This window comes from Pipistrellus hanaki (assembly GCF_964339955.1).
Source record: "Pipistrellus hanaki genome assembly, chromosome: 1".
In the NCBI taxonomy this organism is placed as follows: Eukaryota; Metazoa; Chordata; class Mammalia; order Chiroptera; family Vespertilionidae; genus Pipistrellus; species Pipistrellus hanaki.
In genome coordinates, this window is record NC_140503.1 from 145724450 (window position 1) to 145749425 (window position 24976).

General features: G+C 36.9%; 1 protein-coding gene across 3 annotated transcripts in view; it reads left to right on the forward strand.

Annotated features, from left to right (window-relative positions):
- Positions 1 to 20545, forward strand: part of SLC9B2 (solute carrier family 9 member B2) — a 50895-nt gene extending 30350 nt beyond the window's left edge. For 2 of the 3 annotated variants that reach the window (XM_084901823.1, XM_084901824.1), the window contains exons 8-12: positions 533 to 639; positions 2174 to 2323; positions 7387 to 7495; positions 13901 to 14037; positions 17762 to 20545. In XM_084901823.1, coding sequence (XP_084757949.1) covers positions 533 to 639; positions 2174 to 2323; positions 7387 to 7495; positions 13901 to 14037; positions 17762 to 17983 — 725 coding nt within the window. In that variant the 3' untranslated portion in view covers positions 17984 to 20545. The remainder of the gene's footprint in view (positions 1 to 532; positions 640 to 2173; positions 2324 to 7386; positions 7496 to 13900; positions 14038 to 17761) is intronic. The other variant, XM_084901825.1, reaches the window with a different exon arrangement.
- Positions 20546 to 24976: the final 4431 nt, after the last annotated feature.

A 24976-nucleotide genomic window follows, 5' to 3' on the forward strand; every position in this document is an offset into this window, starting at 1 on the left:
GAGGTTACTTTTTGTCCACACTAGAATTACATAGGGAGTGGGGAATTAAAAAAAAAAAAAAAATTCATATATGGGCTCTACCTTAGACCAGTTAAATCAAAACCTATGGGAATAGAAAACACAACTTTGGAGTGTTAAAAAAAATACATCAACCAAGTAAACTTGAACATCTAATTGGCCTTAATGATTCTTAATGTTTTCGATCCCATTACTTCGAATTACTATTTTACTTAAAGTAGAACATTAAGACTAGAATGGTCATCAATTTAAAAAAAGACTGACAAAAAAATTATTCATTGCTGTAGATTCTTTTAAATTTTGAAAATGAACTGTATGTTAATAATCACTGACTTTATAATCATTCAAAGAGTGTATACATTTTTTGTGGATACCCTGTACTTAAGAATGCAGTCAGAAAATATCTGTAAAGTCTTCCTTCAATGTAATTTGATGTTTTATGTTGATGTTTAAAGTCAAATCTGTTGTGGATTTAGAGTTTTGTCTGAAATTTTCCTTTTTATGTGGTTTTAAGGTTCCACCGTTTTTAATGTCTTCAGAGGAGTTTTGGAGGTGTTAATTGGTGTGGCAACTGGATCCCTTCTCGGGTTTTTCATTCAGTACTTTCCTAGCAGTGACCAGGTAAAAGAAACAATCCAATCGGCGAGAAAGCCGTCCTCTGAAGTGTCATTGAAAGAACAGGGAACACTTCCTTCAAAGCGGAAGTGAAGGGCGGGACTTAGACAATTCCCCCATTTCATACTGTTGATTGCTCTCACAGTGCTGTCCATGAGCTTTATGAAGAGGACTGAATGCATAAGATTTTAATGCAGTCCTGAAAGTTTTTCTCAACTTTTATTTTGCACATTTCAAGTTTCGCTGTAAAACAAGTAACAACAATTCCAAGTTTTTAATTTTTAAAAATTATATGCACGTTTTTAATTTTTAAAAATTAATTTATTTTAACTTTATTTCTATTTGTGTCTATTTGTTTTTAATTATTATTCATAATATTCAACTAAATTAAGATATAAAATAACTGTTGAGCCTCCTTTTTAATATCAAAATACCTTAGATTCGATATTCTATCAAATAGACCTTAATATTTCATTACAATATAGTCCAATATTTCTAACCAAGGAAATCAAAGTTCTTTATTGTTCACAATGATTTCTTAATGATTATCATCCTAAGTTCCTTAGGATAAATAAATTAAAAAAAAAAATTTTTCTATATGTATTGGCATTTTGAAGATTTCAAAGTATTCTGAATGCGATTAGAAACAACTAAAGTAGAAATTTAAGTAAGAAGATTAATATTTCTATTTCCAGTATGTTGTTTTGAATTTATATTATACTCCATAAAACTCCTAGTAAAATTGTTTTGTAACAGGCCATTGTAAAAAATTTTGTAAAAGAGTTTTTTTATTGCAAAAAGAAAATGACAAGATTTTTCTGATTACACAACAAAATAAAGAGAAAAATGTGTGTAAAATTGTGTGTAAAATGATATGGTAAGTTCAATAAAGTACCACTCTGTTCCATATGGCAGCCACTAGCTACATGTGGCTAAGGCAGATATAGACACTTCCATAGACCATGCAGATACATACATTTCCATCATCACTGACCGTTCTGTTGGGAAGCTCTGATCTCCTACAATCCACTGGTAACCTATGATGTGAATACTATTTATACAACCCTTTTATTGACAAGGAAGTCAAAGCTTAGGAAGAAGTGACTCGAAGAAGGTCACATAGCTAGACTGCACTGCAGTAGGGAATTAACTTAGTTATTTCACCTCCAGAGTCAGCATGGCTCCAAGTCAAACATTTTTAAAGCCCCTCTCTCCTTCTAATGTTAACACAAAGTTTTAAAGGCTGAACAACAAAAAGTAAAGGGAAAGAGGTACACATTTCTTAGACTTTAAAAATCAACAACAAAAATAAAACTCAACAACAACACAACTCAGTCTATAGCCTCTTAAAGCTTCTTGGTATTTAGAAAGAAAAACCAGGAGAGCATCACATTAAAGAATAAATAGATAATATCTATAATAAAAAATGATAGATATGTCCTATCTTTATCCTTTACAAAATGCCCATGGGGTAAGTCTTGAAGATGAAAAAAATCAGTAATATGAAATAATTGGGCTAATCAACCTTTTTCTCCTCCAGAGCAAACTCGTATGGAAGAGAGCCTTCCTTGTCCTGGGGCTCGCTGTGCTAGCGGTGTTCAGCAGCATGTACTTTGGTTTCCCTGGGTCGGGAGGACTCTGCACATTGGTGATGGCTTTCCTTGCAGGCCGGGGATGGGCCAGCAAAAAGGTGCATTTCATTCTGTTCTTCTCATAACTACTTACTGCCTAGATTAATTTTTCTTTCCAGATACTTTCTTAACATCAGGTTAATAAAATTATTTTAGCATAAAAGCTATTTTCTGTGCAGAGATAAATGTATGCCCAAATGTACACACACACATTCCTTTTTTCCCGTTACATACTGGTCTATAACTTGAGATATATCTTGGATCCATTCTCCTGATGCCTTCCTTATTCTTTGTAAAGGCTCTAGTGTATTGCATTGTATAACTGCATTATACTTTATTAAACCAGTCTTCTACTCACAGACATTTAGATTGTTTCCTGTTTTCTGCTAAACAAACAAACAAACAAATCCTTGTATATACCATATTTTATAAACTCTAAGACACTGCCAAGTCTAAGAAGAAAGAAAAAGAATGTTGCAGTTAAACTATGACATGACATCCTAATTTCAGAAATGTTTAAATGTGAAGAAATGTGTACCTTTAAATCAACAAAATATACATATCTTTGAGTTAATCTACAGGGTAAATTTCTAGGAAAAAAGTCTGCTCTATGAAAGAGGAAGTACATTGCTACTTTTTTAATTTTACTTTTCAATTACAGTTTAGATGTGTGTTATTTTTGTGCTAGTTTCAGGTATACAGCATAGTGTCTAGATAACCAGATACTTTACAAAGTATTTCCCTCTATATTCCCTGAACCCACCTGACACTGTGCATGATTATTACAACATTATTGACTGTCATTCTGATAGTATCAATTTACTCTTTTATTAAGGCAGTACCATACTGATAGGTAAAAAGTAATATCTTGTTTTCTGTTTCTTTGATTAGCAGTAAAATTGAATATTTTTTCATACATTTAATCACTTGTATTTTTTTTCTTTTCTTTGATATCAATCTTTTGTCCAGTTTCTTCTGAAGTCTAATGCATTGACTGTTGATCTGTAAGATATACTAATATACATACATATAGATGATATGTAGTTCATTTTTAACATACAAATGATATTTTTATGTGGTGAGATCTATAAGTCGCTTATGGCCTTTCCTCAATAGCTTTTTCCCCCTTAAATATCTCTTTATTATGCAGGTAAAATCTTCCATACGTCATCGCATTTATTTTTTACAATAGCCTTGACAAATATATATTCCACCCACTTTGCAGATGAGGACATGGAGGCTTAGAGATCTTAGACAGATTGTCCAAGGTCACAAAGGTGCTAAGTGGCAGAGCCAGGATGAGAGCACACCTGTAGAGTATAGAGGGTCCCTGACTCACAGTGGATCAACTGGATTTTTTGACTTGACGATGATGGTGCTAAAGCAGGACACCTTCAGTAGAAACTCTAGATGCAGTTTTGAGTTTTGATCTTTACCTGGGCTAGCGATATGCAGTCTGATACTAGATACTTTTTCTGATGCTGAGCAGTGGCAGTGAGTCTCAGCTCCCAATCAGCACAGGATCATGAGCAAACAACCAATACTCAGGAGTGCTGTGTGGCCAGCATTTTTGAATATTGTGTGTTATGTTTTTGTATTCCATCATGTCAACAAAATGCCTATCTGTGTTTCTTGCTTCTGTTGAGAAGAAGCAAAAGACAATTACTCTTAAGGGGAAACTAAAGATAATTGCTAAACTAAGTGTCCTGAGCACATTTAAGGTAGGCTAGGCTAACCTATGATGTTTAGGAAGTTAAGTGCATTAAATGTATTTTCAACGCTGATGGATATATTGGGACATAATCGCATCATAAATCAAGGAGTGTCTGGATAATCAATATGATTCCATGAAGAAAGGAAAGGAAACAAATCTTCATTGAACAATCATGTGGCAGGCACTCTGCATACCTTTTGTAGTTTAGTACTCAAGAGACTTCTTAATTCTGGAGATACCAGTCCAGTGTGTCCAGATTTTGGACTTCTTTTCTCCCTTGGTCTGGAATATGGCATAAGGTCAAGAGCTCTGACAGGCTAATCTTACCTGTACAAACTTGTACCTATATTATCACATATAAGTAATCTAACTGCTCAGTCCTCAAATTCTGTATCTCAGGAGTGGGGAGAGACAACAGTAACAACTACATTGGAGGACTAAGTTAAATAATCTCTATAAAGCAAAGTGCTTAGTCATAGAATGCACTCAGTAAATAATAGCCCATATTATTTTTATACCTACTTCCAGAGCAGTGCAGCATAGTAAAAAGAGCATAAAATTAAAAATATGGAGATTGGGATTCCAATCCCAATTCTACTATTCTCTACCTGTAAGTCCCCTCCCCAAAAAAAGTCACTTCCCTCTCTAATACTCAGTTTTCTTAACTGTAAATTTGAAGAAAATAATAACATCTAAAGAACTGTTGGGACTCTTATGTGGGAAAATGGAAATTGAATATTTGTAACCTCAACAGTGCCATAGCAATATTGTTGACTTGTATTTTGAAAAACTCAAATATTTTATAAAATTTAATTTATGCCTGATAGTTTTAGAACATTATTTTATACTTTTATGTTTGGTTTTTCATATAATCATTAACCTTGCCATTTGTTGTATTCAAAAGCACTCACCTTCACAAAACCTCTTTGGTGTATTTTTAAAATCTATTTTCAAATCCAGTGCTTCTTCAGATGACTTTGGCAGTCATGGGATATTTTTCCATAATTTGGATCTCCTGAATCTTGAAATGTTGTTATCTCTAAGAAGAGAAGGATCAGCTTAAGTAGATATTTAAGTCATGAAGAAACTTTATTTCTCTTAACTTCTCATTTTGCTCATCTTTGAAAAAAATTAATATTTTTGAATATTCTTACTAATAGTGCATTCATATTTGTAAAGTGGCGTAAACTTTCAGTGGACAGTACAGTCTTCATTTTTCTGGGCTCACCTTCTTTTATACTTAGCCTATTCAGTGAGTCTATTTTCTTTATAAACCAATTCACTTTAGTTTTGAAATTATGAAAAAGCCACAAGAAAATATATTAGCAGAGCTAGCCATTGTCAATAAATGATGAAGGATATTACAGATGAGAAAAATGAGGTGCTGAGTAGCAAGTAGCTTACAGCTAGTGAGAAGCAGAATTTGAACCAAAGTCATTATCTGTTTCCTTATGATGTGAAAAATTCAACTTTTTGCATGATATGAGAATACAACTATATACAATAAATAATCAACAAACTTCCTCACATCTCTGCCTTTCACATTTATAAGCTAAGGGTAAATAGAATATTTATCCTAATAAAACATTAGAAATAAGAAACAGAGAAACTATGTAATCTTCCTTTGTTAAGCTGCTTAATACTATATATACATGAAACTGCAAATCCTTAAAGATGTGTAAGTATAAAAATGTCATCTAAAAATATGTATTCTTACTAGTTTATTGAAAAATTTGTTGAAGGTAAATTCTTTGATACTGTAATGGTTACTGATAAACTTCCTTCCAAGAAAAGCATTATCAATTTGCTCTCCTACCAATTAGTAAGAATTTCCTTAAAATTTTTATAAATACTTCACATTATTAAAACTTTTTAGTGTATTTTCCAATGTGATAACCCCCATCCTCAAAAATAGATGGTGTATCATTTTAACTTGCGTTTCTCTGATTACTGAGTTTTAGCTTCTTATTTTTTGGCTACTTGTGAATATGCACTGCCCATTTTTCTATTGGATTCTATGTCTTCTTTCATATTGACTGGATATTGCTCCTTATTCTGTTATTCTTAGTACAGATATTTCTTCTGGTTTGTCACTTTTTTTTCTTCAAACATTTTAGTTTTACTATCGTCAATTGTGTAAATATTATCCTAGGGTTTTGCACTATGTGTTATAAAATTAGTACTTAAGGTCTTGCCAGGAAAGAGAAGCCATATAGTAACTGGAATATGGAAAGTTTATTGTTAACCAGATATTATCTTATAAGATGTAGAGATCCCTAAAGAATATAGGAATAGCAGCTATAACCCCCTAGGACTCAGATGGAGCATCCCTTCCTCCCCCCACCACTACCAATCCACCTACTCCTGCCCCCAGAGCTGAGAATCCAGACCACGTTTAGTGCTTGGGTTCTAAAATACTAGATGGTAGAGAAGTCACTGGTGCCCTGCCAGCAGAATTTGCTGGAAGTCTCCCCTCCAAATTTCCAAGAAATCCACTGTCTATGGTACATGGGAAGATATATTGCTCAAGGAGTTGACTATGAAATCACCCAGCAGTAGGCTGGGGGAAGCTGCTGGCCACTGGGTGCTGCCGGCCACCAGGCACTGAAGGATCCTGGCGCTGGAGAAACCGCCTGGTCTGCAGGAGCCTGGTGCTGTAGGATCCTGTGGGAGGAGCCACTGAAACCAGGAAGAGCACCTTCTTCTGGCAGTATCTCTTCGGCGCCCTCTACTGACAAAATTTAACATGGTGCTAGCTAGTAAAGGAGAAATATTTTAAAGAGTTTAAAGGATGGGGCTCCATTTTCCACAGAGCAACAATGAAAGGAGACAAGGGACAATAAATTAATAACTGGAACAGCTTTTTATAAGTAGATTTTTATTTTTATGCACAATTTGAAATGTCCTTAAAAGGTATTTTTATAAATATAAAATAAAATTGGAAATAACTTAGAGGTCCATCAATAAAGAAATAATTCAATAAACTGTGGTACTTCCATAACAGATTCCTATGTAGCAATAATGAGGTACCTGGATATATGTGCTAAAATGAAATTTAAGTCATAGTGTTAAATTAAAATAACCTTAAATTTTAAATTATGAAAGAAAACTAAGTATTATAGTATGTGAACACACAAATATTATGCATTCAGAAGTAGTTCTGAGATTACTTTATAAGAAATATTTATAATTAAGATCTATTTGCAAAGCAACATTAAACACCTCATTTCATAACTGTGTTATAAATATGTGCAATTTTGTGCTCTGTTTTAGCTAATCTCTTAATTTATAGATGTCACAGAAGTAAAGCCTATCTCAGCTCAAATAAACTCAAATCTCAAATTAGTAAGATTCTTAGAACTTGTAACTTTACATAATAAAAATTCATATGTGTGTTTGTTTGCTTAGGCAGAGGTTCAAAAAATCATTGCAGTTGCCTGGGACATCTTCCAGCCCCTTCTCTTCGGATTGATTGGAGCAAAGGTGTCTGTTGCATCTCTCAGACCAGAAACTGTAGGTAAGAATTTCAAAGTAGTACCTGGGCTAAAATCAACTTTTCATATTCAGTTGAAATACCTTTAGTAGGTATATGTTCAGTAGTTCCATTGTCACATTATAGTTAATAATGCTTTAAAAGTAGTTGGTTAGAAAATAATGTTTGTCAGCCCCAGATGGTTGCTCGGTGATGGGAGTGCTGACCCTCAGGATTGCAGGTTCAATTCTGGTCAAGGGCATGTGCCTTGGTTGCAGGTTTAAACCCCACCCCCTGGTCGGGCATGTGTGGGAAGCAACCAAACAATGTGTCTCTCTCACATTGTTGTTTCTCTCTATATAAACCAATGGAAAAAACACCCTCAGGTAAAGTTTAATAAAAAGAAAAAGAGCCGAAACTGGTTTGGCTCAGTGGGAAGAGTGCTGGCCTGCGGCCTGGGAGGTCCTGGGTTCGATTCCGGTCAAGGGCATGTACCTTGGTTGCGGGCACATCCCCAGTAGGGGGTGTGCAGGAGGCAGCTGATCAATGATTCTCTCTCATCGATGTTTCTAACTCTATCCCTCTCTCTTCCTCTCTGTAAAAAAATCAATAAGATATATTAAAGAAAATAATGTCCATCATCTAAGATAGTAAGTTGTATATCTTTACAATTACTCATTGTAAAGAAAAGTAATACTCCTTATTACTGTCAAAAATGTAGGCCTTAAAATATTTTTTTCTATTGAGTGTTCATCTAGCCTTGTTCTGATCAAGGGCCAGAATGTTAAAGATAACTAGTCATTTCTGTAATATGTACCCATGGAATGGAAATGTTTGTGCATTCTTTTTTTTTTTTTTTTTTTTTTTAAGCATTTAAAAGCCACCATATTAAAACTCTTGGTTCATAGTACCTATTTCAAGTTAATTTGCACATATATTCTCTGTATTTCCTCCTTTCCTCACATCACAATATGCTCCCTCCATCCTAGGGATCTCATCCTTGCCCTCTCCTTCTGGATCTCACACAGATTCTTCTCATGCATCTTTGAATGTATTTGTCATGTGTATACTTGTCGGTTTCTCCTCTTCAGAATTTAAACAGAGTTTAAGCTCTCTTATCTTAGAATAAAATTCATTCATTCTAATACATGCTGCAACATGGGTGGACGTAGATGAGAACAGTATACTATTTGAAATAAACCAATCACCAAAAGACACAGACTGTGTGATTTCACTTATAGAGGTGTCCAATAAAAGTCAAATTCATAGAGACAGAAAGTAAATGAGGGTTGTCAGGGTTTTAGGAGAAAAGATCTAGTGATTGGTTGCATAAAAATGTGAATGTTTAGTACCATGTAGTTGTATATTTAAAATGGTTAAGATGGCCCTAGCTGGTTTGGCTCAGTGGATAGAGCACTGGCCTTCAGACTGAAGGGTCTCTGGTTGATTCCCGTCAAGGGCATATGCCCAGGTTGTGGGATCGATCCCCAGTAGGGGGCGTGCAGGAAGCAGCTGATCAATGACTCACATCAGCTCTATCTCTCCCTCTCCCTCTCTGAAATCAATAAAAATATTTTTTAAATGGTTAAGATGGTAAATTTATGTGTACTTTAACACAATTAAAATTTATTCTTTCTCCATTTCACTTCCCTCCTCACTTACTTTAATCTACCTCTCTATTCCTTTTTTTCAACTTTTCCAAAGAGGCAAGTAATCATATCCCCTTTTCCATCTTAATTCTTATTCTTTTATTCAATACATTTATAAAAATAAAAAATACATTTCAGACCAGCTTTTGCCCTTTCACACAACCAACTCTGCTCTGATGAAGGTCATATTGCTAAGACCACTGAATGTGCACCACTCTTTATTTTATTTGAGCTCTCAACAGCATTGGGAGATCTTTAAGCCACTTTTTAAACAAATTTTATTGTTTAAGGTATTACAAATAGCAGTGCATATGTCTCTTCTCCCCCCGCCCCCACTAACCTCCCCCCGGCCTCCCCTACCCCCCAACACTTGCCTTCGTCTCCCTGCCCCCAGTGTCTTGAGTCTGTTGGTTGTGCTTATATGCATGCATACAAGTCCTTCAGTTGATATCTTACTTCCCTCCCCCAACCCTTCCCTACCTTCCCGTTATAGTTTGACAGTCTGTTTGATGCTTCTCTGCCTCTTTTTTTTTTTTAAATATATATTTTATTGATTTTTTACAGAGAGGAGCAGAGAGGGATAGAGAGCTAGAAACGTCGATGAGAAAGAAACATCGATCAGCTGCCTCCTGCACACCCCCTTAGGGGGTCGTACCACATTATTGTTTTGATTTGCATCTCTCAGATGATTAGTGAGTTTGAACATGTTTTGATATGTCTCTTGGCTTTCTGAATGTCCTCTTTAAAAAAGTGTCTATGTAGGTCCTTTGCCCATTTTTTTTTTATTGGATTGTTTATCTTCCTTTTGTTAAATTGTACGAGTTCCTTGTAAATGTTGGAGATTAAACCCTTATTGAAGATAAAATTGGCAAATATGTTCTCCCATACAGTGCGCTTTGTTGTTGTTTTGTTGATGGTTTCTTTTTTTTTTTCTTTTTAAAAAAAATATATTTTATTGATTTTTCACAGAGGGGAAGAGAGAGGGATAGAGAGTTAGAAATATCGATGAGAGAGAATCATTGATCAGCTGCCTCTTGTACACCCCCCACTGGGGATGTGCCGGCAACCAAGGTACATGCCCTTGGCCGGAATCGAACCCGGGACCTTTCAGTCCGCAGGCCGACGCTCTATCCACTGAGCCAAACTGGTCCCGGCTGTTGATGGTTTCTTTTGCTGTGCAGAAGCTTTTTATTTTGATGTAGTCCCACTTGTTTCTTTTCTCTTTAGTTTCCATTGCCCTAGAATCTGTATCAGTAAAAATATTGCTATGACAAATGTCTATTTTGCTGCCTATGACTTCTTCTAAGATTTTTATGGTTTTCCATCTTATGTTTAAGTCCTTTATCCACTTTGAGTTTATTTTTGTGTATAGTGTAAGCTGGTGGTCTAGTTTCATTTTTTTTTTTTTTTTGCAAGTATCTGTCCAGTTTTCACAACACCATTTATTGAAGAGACTGTCTTGTCTCCATTGTATGCTCTTGTCTCCTTTGTCAAATATTAATTGTGCATCGTGGTTTGGGTCGATCTCTGAGTTCTCTGTTCTGTTCCCCTGATCTATATGACTGTTCTTGTGCCAGTACCAGGCAGTTTTGAGAATAGTGGCTTTGTAGTATAGTGTGATATCTAGTATTGTGATCCCTCCAACATTGTTCTTCTTTCTCAAGATTGCTGCAGCTATTTGGGGGTCTTTATTTTTATTCCACGTGAACTTTTGGAGAATTTGTTCTAGTTTTTTTAAATATGCCTTTGGTATTTTAATGGGAATTGAGTTGAATTTATAGATTGCTTTTGGTAGTATGGACCTGTTAATGATGTTGATTCTACCAGTCTATAAACATGATATATTTTTCCATTTGTTCATGTCTTCCTCTGTATCTTTTTTAGCGTTCTGAAATTTTCTGAGTATAGGTCCTTTGTCTCCTTGGTTAAGTTTATTTCTCGGTATCTTAATTTTTTTGGTGCAATGGTAAGTGGGATTGCTTTTTAAATTTCTCTTTCTGTGAGTTCATTATTGGTGTATATAAAAGCCATACACTTCTGGGCATTAATTTTGTATCCTGATATATTGCCGAATTCATTTATTAAGTCTAGTAGTTTTTTGATGGAGTCTTTGGGGTTTTCTATGTACAATATCATGTCATATGTGAATAAGGAAAGTTTTACTTTCCCCCCCCCCCCCCCAATTTGGATGCCTTATCTGATCCCGATGGCTAGTACTTCCAGTACTGTGTTGAAGAGGAGTGGTGAGAGTGGGCATCCCTATCTTATTCCTGTTTTTAGGGGAAATGGTTTTAGTTTTTGCCCATTGCATATGATGTTGGCTATAGGTTTGTCATATATGGCTTTTATGATGTTGAGGTATGATCCTTCTATTCCAACCTTGCTGAGAGTTTTCATCGAGAAAGGGTGTTGGATTTTGTCAAATGCTTTTCCTGCATCAATGGATATGATTATATATTTTTTATCTCAGTTTGTTTATGTCGTGTATCACATTTATTGATTTGGGGATGTTGTACCATCCTTGCATCCCTGGGATAAAGCCTACTAAACCACTTTGTATATTGAAGTATGAAATTATGTTTTCCAGAGCCTTTTGAGTCCTCCTCCTTTAAAATATATATATAAATTATTTTTAAAAGGAGGAGGACTCAAAAAGAAGAAGGGAGAGAGAGATCAATGATGAGAGAGAATCATTGATTTGTTGCCTCCTGCATGCCCCCCACTGGGGATTAAGCCTGTAATCTGGGCATGTGCCTTTGATGGGAATCAAACCAGAGACCCTTCAGTCCGAACGCCGATGCTCTATCCTCTGAGGCAAACCAGCCAGGGCTTGAGTCCTCCTTTACACTCACCTATATGTGGCTTAAATGCTGCTCTTTATCTAATTCTTTCCAAAGCTGCTATGCTACTTACCCTACATCACATCTCTGAGCTCACCTACACTCCCTCTTCCCAAACTTTTAATGTTACCCTTTGAGAGTAGTATCATTTCTTGTATTTATACTTCAGACAACAAGTACTTTGGAAAATTTATCATCATGGGAGAAATTTTAATACCCTTCAACAAAGAGCCACATAGTTGTTGTTTTTTGTTTTTTTGTTTGTTTGTTTGTTTGTTTGTTTTTTAATAAAGAAACCTTATTCACAATAGATTCACAGTAGATCCCCAGCAATGTTTGTCTGATGTTTTACAGCCAGAAAGTTTATCTTTTCTGAATTTTCTTTTTCAACTGTAAAATGAGAAAAATTACCCCATGGTTGTAAGATTAAGTAAAGTAATATACTTAAGGCTTAATACAGAATGTTGCACAGAGTAAACACTTAACAAATGTTACAAAAAAAAAAAAAAATTACCCTATTATTTACCAGTCACCTTAGCTATGCCTTTCTCAGATCCAGTAACCTGCAGCAGCCATTGTCACAATCCCTTATTTTGCAAATCAGGATGAACTTATCTCTATCAGCAAAGGAATTTAAAGGACTGAATGAAGTACTGTTCAGGTGAACCAGGTCTAATGGGCACGTCAGTATAAACACAAGTGTGGTAAAACACAGGGGCTGATAAATATTTTTAATATCACTTCTGGTCTTATACTCCAGCGTTTTTCAACCGCTGTTCCGCGGCACATGTTGCCTGGTGTGCCGTAGGTGCAGACAAGACAAGAATTTTATAATTTTTCACTATTTTGTTTACTTAATATTTCATAATAAAGTAATTATAAAATACTTTCTTTGTGTTTATTTGATTCCTATTCAAGAGAATTACTTTATATATAGTCAATATAGGCACAGAGTTAAATTTTTTAACATTTTCTAATGGTGGTGTGCCTCGTGATTTTTTTCATGAAACAAGTGTGCCTTTGCCCAAAAAAGGTTGAAAAACACTGTATTTATACTCTATAAAGAATTCTCAACCATTATGATGAAAATACTGATTTTTTTTCTTCTTCTTGCTCTCTTACCGATATATTTATACTTTACTTTTCCTTATAGTATATTAACTGGTTGTTTATACTTCTGGTTTCCTCTGACTTAGAAGTTCATCGAGGCAAAGTCTATACATTATATATTTTGTATAGCCAGTATTTAGCCCAAATCCTGTCATGCATTGTTATCATTTAGTAAATTATTGTTGAATAAACACATGAAAGAAAGTGTGGTTTTTGCTATAATGCATAAGGGAAATAACATTCAAATCTCCTTTGCAGAAAATCAAATATGTTTAATTAAGTCTTCATTTTATTCTAGGGAAAATACCTTCTTTTAAATAAATGGTCTGACTGATTGATCCTCAATACAGGCATTGGCAAAAGTAGGTTTACAGTTATAATACAAATAAATAATACAATAATTAATAAATAATAACTGTTTCAACTGTAAACCTACCTTTTTCCTTTTTTTTTAAATATATATTTTATTGATTTTATACAGAGAGGAAGGAAGAGAGATAGAGAGTTAGAAACATCGATGAGAGAGAGTCATCGATCAGCTGCCTCTTGCACACCCCCTACTGGGGATATGCCCGCAACCAAGGTACATGCCCTTGACCGGAATCGAACCCGGGACCCTTCAGTCCCCAAGCCGACGCTCTATCCATTGAGCCAAACCAGTCCCAGCTAAACCTACCTTTTTCAACTCCTGTATTAATATTTTGATAAATTATGCCTAACCATTTTCGTTTTTTAAAAATTTTAATAGATTGAGATTACTGCTGTTGATAGTATTATGAATCAATAATTATGAGATTTGATTTCTCCCCAGTAGTATTTCATTATGTCTAAAAATTGAGTATTTCTTCCAGGCCTTTGTGTTGCCACCTTGGGCATTGCAGTATTGATACGAATTTTGACTACATTTCTGATGGTGTGTTTTGCTGGTTTTAACATAAAGGAAAAGATATTCATTTCTTTTGCATGGCTTCCGAAGGCCACAGTCCAGGTAATGGTGGATAAAGGATGGCTTTACATTTTAACTCCCATTTCTATTTAATACCTTGAAAATTTGAATAAAAGAGCTTAATCAAATTTGGTGAAAATAAGCAATTAAGTTTGATTTGTGAAAAGAATTTTACTAATCTATTTTTAAAAGTTTTATTTTTGGTTACCAATTCCTTAAATATGACAGCTCATTTAAATTTATTTAGATAACCAGGGCACAACAAAAATTCCAATAAATCTCCCTCACATTGTTAGGAAGCAGTAGTAGCAGGAGGAAGGAGTTTGACTTTTCATCAATCAGAGCTCTTTAAATCCCCCAGAGAGATAGTTGTTAATACTTTCCATTTCATTATCTTCTAAGAAGAGAGTAAACAAATAGCATGGTTTGTCTTAGTATTTGGAAATACTTCAGTGTTAATATGGTTGATGATAAGTTATGCTTGACCACAGTCTCTTTTTTAAAATATATATTATTGATTTTTTTACAGAGAGGAAGGGAGAGGGACAGAGAGCTAGAAACATCGACCAGCTGCTTCCTGCACACCCCCTACCGGTGATGTGCTCGCAACCAATGTACATACTCTTGACCGGAAACGAACCTGGGACCCTTCAGTTAGCAGGCCGACACTCTATCCACTGAGCCAAACTGGCCTTGGCTTGACCACAGTCTTTATATATACAGTAGAAGACTTTATTGACAAACATTTCAGAAAATGTTTTACTTATTTCCTATATTATTAGTTAATGTTGTTTTTCAAACTAGCTGAAACTTCTGTCAATTGTCTCAACGCAGAACCCAAAATTTGTGCAATTAATGAACAAGGCACTAAAGGTGCTTGAAATTATTGACCAGGAATTTGATAGGATCCCTATAATTGCTCATTAAATTAGCATTCTTTAGAGTACGATTTGCTGCAAATATAATATATTCCTAATTGTATCACATGTTTGTTTGTTTTTTTATCATCACTGAGGATATGTTTTTTTGTTTGTTCGCTTGTTTTATTTTAGGAAGAAAGAGGAAGGGAGAGAGAGAGAGACATACATTATGTGAGAGAGAAACATCAATCAGCTGTCCCCTTTAGGGATCAACCTGCAACCTGGGTATGTGCCCTGACCAGGAATTGAATCCATGACTTTTCAGTGTACAGATGATGCTCCAACCAACTAAGCCACACTGGAAAGGGCTGTATTGCATATTTTCTAGAGTAGTTATAGCAAATGAGATTTAACTCTTCCATCCCTGATTGTTCTGCAGTTATTTAAGTATCTATTTCATGAAATGAAAATCAAATATTCATACTTTTAGGAAGTTTTGGTAGGTGTATATGCTCTGTAATTACATGCCAGATTTTGTACAGCTGCAGGCTTAAGAATTATTTCAAAAAAGTTTTTTCTTTCCATCAGACTTCAAAGATGTCTGAGATATAATGGCTAAGAATACTGTGAGGTTAATATAGTACAATCCCTCAGTGTCTTCAGCTTCCACACTACTTTTGGTAACTAGTAAATAAATATTAAAAGAATCCTTCTAGTAACTTTGATATGAAAGATTTGTTTCTAAAAGTTAAACTTTAAAAGATGGCACCTTCCTGTTATCAAAGCAAAATTTAAAATACAGATATATTATCTAGGATGTGTTGAGAACGTATGTTCTGTGAAACAAGTATTGTATAGAATTTTCTTTTTTCTCCTTTTGCCACAGCACAAGATACAAGACATTTTATATATCTTTTCTATATTAGTTGTTTATCAAACTTTTTTGTTCATATGATACTATAAAAATATACTTTAAATCACAATTCAACATGCATACACACTCCAAAAGATTATATATATATATATATATATATATATATATATACACACATACACACACAAAAGAGAACTGAAAGAGAAATATACAGTTGACCCTTGAGCAGCACAGGACTCGGGGATCAAAAATTCATGTATAACTTTTGACTCCCCCAAAATTCAGCTGTCCCTCTGTATCAGTGAGGGATTAGTTCCAGGACTCACCTGTAGTTACCAAATTCTGAGTATGCTCAAGTCCCTTATATAAAGTGGTGTAGAACAATGCATACATTCAGCCCTCTGCATCTGCAGATTCCCAGCTGCAGGTGGAAAATGCTGTTTTCAATCATGGTTAATTGAATTCCCAGCTGCAAAACCTAGAGATATGGAGGGCTAACTGTAAACTATTGGGGGAAAAAATCACGTATAAGTGGACTTGCAGAGTTCAAACCCGTGTTGTTCAAGTGTTGAATATATATCATCATGTGTTCAATTCTTCCCAAGAATTCATGAAACATTGAATTAGTTATGGTACCAGGTAACCTGCAATAACAAAGAAGCCTCAATACAGGGACTACATTAGATAGCTTTTTTCTTTCTCACCAGCAGTCCAGCAAGGGCATCCCAGAGCTGGCAGGGTGACTGCTGTCCTCAGCATGTGCTTTTCAATGATTCCAGTTTCCACAATTTCTCACCCAGTGGGAAAGGGGGAAAGATTAAGGTACAAGTGTTCCATTTGTTCTCAGGGAGCAACCTGAAGTAGCATTTATCACTTCCACTCACTTCTCAGTGGCCTTAGATACAGAGTTTCATCTTGTTGCAAAGAAGGCTGAAAAAAAGTGTCTGTATGGACAGCAGTGAGACCAGCTAAAACTCGGGAATTATAAGGAAGGGAAAAGGGACATCCAGATATTTGTGTTCAATTAGTAGTCTCTGCCATTGTATCTCATGCACACTAATACCTCCTCCTCTGTTTCACTGTCCTAGAGGCTAACGTGTTCAGTGGAATAGGGGAAAACCAGATAGACTAATATATGACTTTCCCATATGCACTAATCCTATATTTTGCCTCTAAAAAGAGAAACAAGAATGTTTATAAGATTTTCCAGTAGATAAACTTTAAGTGAAACAGTTCACCAATCCTGAGCCAAAGAGTTAACCAAATCCCTAAGTTTTGAAGGTACTACCACTTTCAGGTTTCATGATGTTTAAAAATTAGTTTTGATTCTAAAACAATACATATTCTTTTTTTTTTTCATTTACAACTTCATCATCTTACAGTAACTACTTTTTTCATCTTGTTCTTTCTTAATTCCAAGTTCCTAAAGATGAAAAACTAAGATGCCCAATAACTTTCCTCTTTAAGCAGAAGAAATTTAGTATAAAGAATCATATTATAATTAACTAAATGATGAGTTTGTGTTTGCTTTGTGTTTTGAAATATATATGCCTGATATTTTTTGTAACCTTACCTTATGCCAACAGGTATAGATGAATTATCATTCTTTCCCCATTCAAAGGCAGGGTCAGTTTTCAAACAATCAGAACCAACTTCAATATACTTTGAATGAAAACTTACTGAACTTTCTTAGTTGAGCAAAAGAATAAGCAATTTTCCCTAGCTTTAAAAGAAAGAGCGTCGGCCTATGGACTGAAAGGTCTCAGGTTCAACTCTGGTCAAGGGCACAAGCCCGGGTTGTGGGCTCGATCCCCAGTAGGGTCCATGCAAGAGGCAGCCAATCAATGATTCTCTTATTATTGATGTTTCTATCTCTCTTTATCTCTCCCTTCCTCTCAGAAATAAAAAAATATATATATTGTTTAAAATATTATTTTAAAAAGAAGAATAAGCAGTTTGTTTAAAAATAATTCACCTTCTGTCTATGTGTTTAGCTTATTATGTTTCCAAATTTACCTTTAAACTTTTATAGGCTGCAATAGGATCTGTAGCTTTGGACACAGCAAAATCACGTGGAGATAAACAATCAGAAGAATATGGAATGGATGTGCTGACAGTGGCGTTTTTGGCCATCCTCATCACAGCCCCAATTGGAAGTCTACTGATTGGCCTGCTGGGCCCCAGGCTTCTCCAGAAAGTTGACCATCAAAATAGAGATGAAGAAGTTCAGGGAGAGATTTCTGTGCGCTTTTAGAGATGAAAAGAAAGTAAGCTAAATATAATGATTAGAAAGCTGCTAGAAGAGGCTACTTTTATCAAGATGAATACTGAAATATGCAATGTTTAAGCTTAAAATGTAGTAGAACGAAATGTGTAACTATTTCTTTAAAAAGCATTTTTAGCCATTACCCTTTCCATGTGGATGGTGATGTTCTGCATCTCCAACCTGATCCCATTACCTTATTTTTCTTTCAAGCACGCCTTCATCATATATCTCAATTTGTACAGGGACATATACATTGAATGTGCTACCACAATTTAAATTTCACCTCGGAAAGACCAAGTTCAGAATCCTGTTCTGCCAGCCAACAGCTTTCTCTGACTGGCTGTTAGTCACAGCTTCATGATCCCTGGTCACCTAGCTTCTCGTGTGTTGAGTTGGCTCCTTTTGGGGGGCTCATCTTTTCTCTTTTTTTTTTTTGTTTTGTTTTGTTTTGTTTTTGTTTTTGTTTTTGTTTTTAAATACCCTAATCCAGTCCCCATCAGTTTCTACTTTCATTTTCCCTGAGAATCTGCCTCACCTCCATTTCTACCCCTTTTATTAGAACAGATTCGTCCTGCCAAAATATTAAAGTACACAAAGTACCTTCATTGGTTCTTCCCTTGCACTTTCTGGACAACGGAAGCCCTTATCCTGACTCCTAGCTGGCTACACAGAGTCCTCCTTTCAGTGGAGCCTCTAAGTTTGCTCCTCGTAAAGAGTGCCCTGTCCAGCCCTTGCCTGTTTGTTTCAGACTCTTCCTGTTCTCTAGGTGAAAGATAGCTCATTTTCAAATCTATGCCAACCCCATAAGCTGCTATAATGAAGAAACAAACAAACAAAAAAATACCGAATAGAAATTTATTCATGTGTCAGGAAACTGGCTGGCTGGTTGATGCTGACAGGGTTCTCCACTCATGAGGTAACTCAGACCTACACCCTCTGTCCGGAGGCTCTGTTCAGGACACAGGTTAAAGATGGGTCTCTCCCACATCTCCTTTCTAGCCCTCGGGACAAAGGGAAAAAGGAAGTCTAAGGCAAGGAATTTGTTTTTAAGGAAGTGATAAGAACGTGGGCACATGTCTCCCTTACATTCTATTGGTGACAACCACACCAGCTGTGAGGAGGCAGAGAAGCATTCACGTTCCTACGAGGAAGGAAAGATCAGATTTGGGAGCCAGAGGTGCCATTGTGCTGGCAGGTACCATCACTTGATAACATACTCTTGCATTTTAACAACGACTTTCTAAAGTTGGTACTTTTAGCCAAAAAAAAGTGACGTCTGTGGCTGGAATTTCAGACATTGTGACATGCCAGCAGAGAGGATAGTAGAAGAAAAATTCATCTGCATGGGTCACACTGTATCCTACTAGGTGTACCAGTTATTAATGGGAATTTTTTTCAATAGATGGAGTTACACATATGTTGATATGTATGTGATGTGATATTTATGCTATTTTGTTGTATTGACAGCAAGCTTCAAAGTGTCATATGTCAAATTTGCTGAAGGTGTTAACATCATAGATATTTTTACACTTAAAAATGTCGAATTTCGTGCCAAAGAAAACATTTGTGGGAAGTTTTAATTCATTACTTTATTTTGAAGAAAAAGTTATCGTATACTTCCGGAAGCTTATGGTGAACATGCTCCTTCTCAAGATACTTGTGAACACTGGTTTAAATGCTTTAAAAGAGATGATTTTGAAAGACAAAGAACTTGGTCAAACAAAAAAGTTTGAAGACCAACAATTACAAGCATTATTGGATGAAGATGCATGTCAAACTCAAAACCAACTTGCAGAAAGATTAAACGTTGCTCAGCAAACAATTTCCAATCATTTACAAGCAATGGGAAAGATTTTAAAGGAAGGAAAATGGTTACCAGATCAACTGAACAGACAACAAATGGAAAACTGAAAAGTCATCAGCAAAATGTTGCTTCAACAGCACAAAAGAAAGTCTTTTTTGCATCAAATTGTGACTGGTGATAAAAAGTGGATTTATTTTGAGAATATCAAATGCACAAAATCATGGGTTGATCCAGGTCAACAATCAACATTAACTAAAGTCCATATTGCTTCAGAAAGAAGACAATGCTTTGTGTTTGATGGGATCAGGAAGGTGTGGTGTATTATGAGCTTCTAGAACCAGGTGAAACCGTTAATACTGATCACTACCAACAACAATTGATCAATTTGAACCATAAGTTGATTGTGAAATGGCCAGAATGTGCCAGAAGACATGGCAAAGTAACTTTGCTTCCTGATGATGCACCATCACACACTTCAAAACCAGTTAAAGACACGTTAAAAGGTCTTGCCTGGGAAATATTAATGCACGTGCTGTGTTCACCATACGTTGCTCCTTCAGAATACCACTTGTTCTGATCGATGGCACACACACTTTCTGATCAGTATTTCAAAATGTTTGAAGAAGTGGAAAATTGGGTCTCTGAATGGTTTGCCTCAAAACAAGAGAAGTTCTATCGCGATGATATCCACAAATTACTTGAAAGATGGAAAAATGTGTAACTAGCAATGGACATTACTTAGAATAAAGAACTTAAATATATATATATATATATATATATATATATATATATATATATATATATATATAAAATTGATTTTTTACAGAGAGGAACAGAGAGGGATAGAGTGTTAGAAACATTGATGAGAGAGAAACATCGACCAGCTGCCTCTTGCACACTCCCAACCGGGGATGCGCCCGCAACCAAAGTACATGCCCTTGACTGGAATTGAACCTGGGACCCTTCAGTCCGCAGGCCAACGCTCTATCCATTGAGCCAAACCGGTTTTGTCAGAATAAAGCACTTTTGATGTTTCTCTTGAAACTGTCGTGTTTTCTTTGATTATGAAATCTACATTATTAATCGGTACAGCTAGTACTTACTCAACTATCTCTGCTTTTGTGTATCACCCGTAAGTGCCTTTATTATTATTGGTCAACTCCTAGTTGCTAAAATAATCATGCTAAAATACTGATTGCAACTATTATCATGTTGTTTGTATACATGAATAATTTATTACTTCTTGTCATATCCCACCTAAACCATGTCACCTAGAATTCAAAATTCTATCTAATCTTGAATTATATAATATGTATTAAATGTGTGGATTATGAATATTCTGATTCAACCAGAGTAATCTGTATACAGCCTCTCCATGCCTCTTTTGTCATCAGATTACCATTCCAGCCCCTTCTCCCATGATGTTCACCTCCATTCAAAACTAGCCTAATTTGTATTCAGCTAACATACTATAAAGTCATACCAGGCTTCATTTTTATGTCAACCTGACTGATTACTCTCTGACTTTGGTTACTGTATTCCCTCACTGTGCATGTTTTCAATTTGGACTGAATTTATACCAAAGTTCAGATGGATCTTTCAAATTGAACTTCACTGGGTAGGTGCATCTTGGTGGTAACACCATAAACTAAATGCTCTTGTGTTTCTTCTTACAAGGGTACCAATCTCACCATCAGGGCCCAACCCTTAGGTCCTCATCTAAACCTAATTATTCCCCTATAGGCTCCAACTCCAAAAACCATCAAAATATGAATTAGCAGGGAGATGGGGAGTTCAGTTCAGAGCAGGGGTGTCATACTTCCAAGGATGGTGCTAAACAAGCATTGAAAATCCTTGTTCTTCAGTGCCCTTTCTATCCCTATAGTCAGTGTCATTCATATCACCTTTGAAAAGTATTTTTTAGATAGAATTATTAGGTTTCAGATCTTTATTCTGTTTTCACATTTCAATGTATTTCTCTTTGGCATTAACGTCTAATAGCTTTGATCTAACTTGGGTGTGCTCAAAACTTCCCAAGCCATACATTTGCAGACAATCTCATCCATTACATTCTTTAAAAATAGTACTTATTTTTTTTTTCTGATTGAAAAATAACATTTCAATTACAGAAAATTTAGAACACAGGAAAGTAAAAGGAAGGAAACAGAAAGTACTCATAGTGTAAATACCCATTTTATTCAGATTCTTTTAAATTTTACCCTTGCAGTTCTGAAAAATGTGTTATTTTCATAAAAATATATTCTCTATTAAGTTAGTTGGGCAAAAGTTAACATAAATGCATACACTTGAGCTTTGTAAAGATATATAGATTGATGAATATTTGTTGTATATAATGAATGTTAAGCTTTCCAAAAAATTTTATTCACCTGTTCCAATATTCATTTTGCAATAAATAAAATAAAAATCCTTGCTGTCATGGAGCTTATGTTTTAAAATCCATTCATTTACTCATTCAAATACACTTAAAAACATGTCTGCTATATGTAGATCGTTTAACCTTTAGAGTTCCCTGCTTTTTTGATGTTTTTCCTCCCCTTTCTTTTGCTTTTTGTTGTGGCTGGCCTGTTTCTCCCCCTCTTTCATCAATTTTCTCACATTTGTTGAATCTGGGTTCAGACATGTTTGAGGCTCATTCTTTATTGTAGCAATGATTTCAGTTTTCTCTCAAGAAGAACTTGGGGAAAACTGCTTAAGATCCTTTAAAGATTTTAGGTGGGTCATCCCTTGGTTGGCATTGTCGCAGAAGCAGCGTCCTTTCTTCGTTATAGGGACTCCATTCTTCTCTCATGGACCCCAGAACCAAACACATTGGGAGACATGGCACTGCTGCCCATCAGAAGTCAGTTCAAAGGCCCTGCCCCTTAGATGTCCAGGATGGCATGTTCCCTGGGAAGACTTCCTTGAATCCCAGACTCGGTCCGGTCCTCTCCCATATGCTCTCATGCCACCTGGCGCACCTGTCCTGGTCCAGCCCATTTCCAAGGCCACGTTAAGTTTATCTGGAATCCTATGGTTAACATCCCTTCCTGCCACAACGAGGGAGGCGTTGGAGAATCTACGCTGAGCACAGGGCCTGGCACACAGTAGGTGCTCAGTAGACATGTGGGTGGGCAGGAGCGAGCCTGCTGGGTGCCAACTGAACCAAGGATCCCAGTCTAGCTTCGCACTGCTCCTGCGAAGCACTGCCCGGCTCCCTGGGGGCCGAGATGCGTTCTGCGCATGCGCAGGCAACCAATGGGGCCCAGGCGCGCTCTGCGCATGCCCAGCCAGCCAATGTGGGGGTGGGGGAGGGGCAGGCGCGCTCTGCGCATGCCCAGCCAACCAACTTCCAGAACTTTCGGTGGGGAAGCAACGGCCGGCCGCTGTAGCGCCCCTCCTCCGCTCTCTGGCCGCTGCCGGTGTCCCTGCCGCCCGCGCTGTTCCCTCCTGGAGAAGCACATCGGGGGGGAAAGGTAGTAGCTGTACCCCTGGGGGTCTCGCCTCCCGCCTTCTGCTGGTCCCACAGCCTCCAACCCGAGGCCGCCGCTCCTCCTTGGGGAACGCCGGGAGGGGGCCCATTTTGCAATTTCCACACCAGCCGCGGGTGGAGGCCGAAGGGCACGACGGCTTTAGAAGGGCCTGGGCACGGGGGAGGAGGCCGCCACGCGAGGCTTGGGAAGGGGGGGCCCTGCGACCCTGGGCTGCAGGGACAAAGGCCTCTTGGACGAGGAAAGGAGGTGTTGGGGTCAGTGAGGCGTCGCTCGAGGCCCGTCCTTCTCATGCAGAAAAGACTGATTTTCGGTGGTGACAAGCAGATGGGGGTGCTCCTGGGGGGCCAACCCAGTGGTGAGCTGCTGCCCGTGAAGGCCCTGGAGTGGGCTCCGCTTGGGCCCGTGTGTCGCAGGCCTCCTTGAAGTTGTCCTGAAGACGAGATACAGCACGTCGCTGTCGGGGCAAAAGGACTGAGAAAACTCCCAGGAAAAGGCATTTATGGATAGTTATGGCCTTTAGGAGAAATAGAAACCAGGTGGTGAAATTTTGCAGACATTTCTCACAGTCCTGGGAAAGGCGCCAAGGATTCTCAGTGCTGTTGCAATCAGATGGTGGTCCATTTCCCTTGGAGGGAGTCTCTTTTAAATTTCATTTATTACAAATAGTAGTACATATGTGTCCTTTGTTACCCCATTGATCTCCCCCCCTCCCCAGCCCATGCCTTCACACCCCACCCCCACCCCCACCCCCGTGTCTTGTGTCCATTGGTTATGCTTATATACATGCATACAAGTCCTTAAAACCCTCCCTCCCCTGCCAACCCACCTCAGCCTTCCAACTGTAGTTTGATAGTCTGTTCCATGCTGCTCTGCCTCTGTATCTATTTTTGTTCATCACGTTATAATGTTCTTTATTATCCATAAATGAGTGAGATCATGTGGTATATTTTTCTTACACTGGCTGGCTTATTTCACTTAGCATAATGCTCTCCAGTTCCATCCATGCTGTTGCAAATTGTAAGAATTCCTTCTTTTTTATGGCAGCATAGTATTTCATTGTGTAGATGTACCTCAATTTTTAATCTACTCATCTGCTGATGGGCATTTAGGCTGTTTCCAAATCTTAGCTATTGTAAATTGTACAGCTATGAACATAGGGGTGCATATATCCTTCCTGACAGGTGTTTCTAGTTTCTTGGGATATATTCCTAGAAGTGGTATTATTGGGTCAAATGGCAGTTCCATTTTTAATTTTTTGAGGAAATGCCATACTGTTTTTCCATAGTGGCTACATTAGCATTCCCACCAGCAGTGAAGGAGGGTTCCTTTCTCTCCGCATCTTCGCCAGCACTTGTCATTTGTTAATTTGTTGATGATAGACATTCTGACAGGTGTGAAATGGTACCTCATTGTTTTGATTTGCATCTCTCTGATGATTAGTGACTTTAAGCATGTTTTCATATGTCTCTTCCCTTTCTGAATGTCCTCTTTCGAAAAGATACTATTTAGGTCCTTTGCCCATTTTTTTTTTTTTATTAGATTCTTTATCTTTTGTTAAGTTGTATGAGTTCCCTATAAATGTTGGAGATTAAACCTTTATCGGAGATAACGTTAACAAATATGTTCTGTTGTTTTCTTGACGTTTTCTTTTGCTGTGCATAGCTTTTTTATATATATATAGTCCCA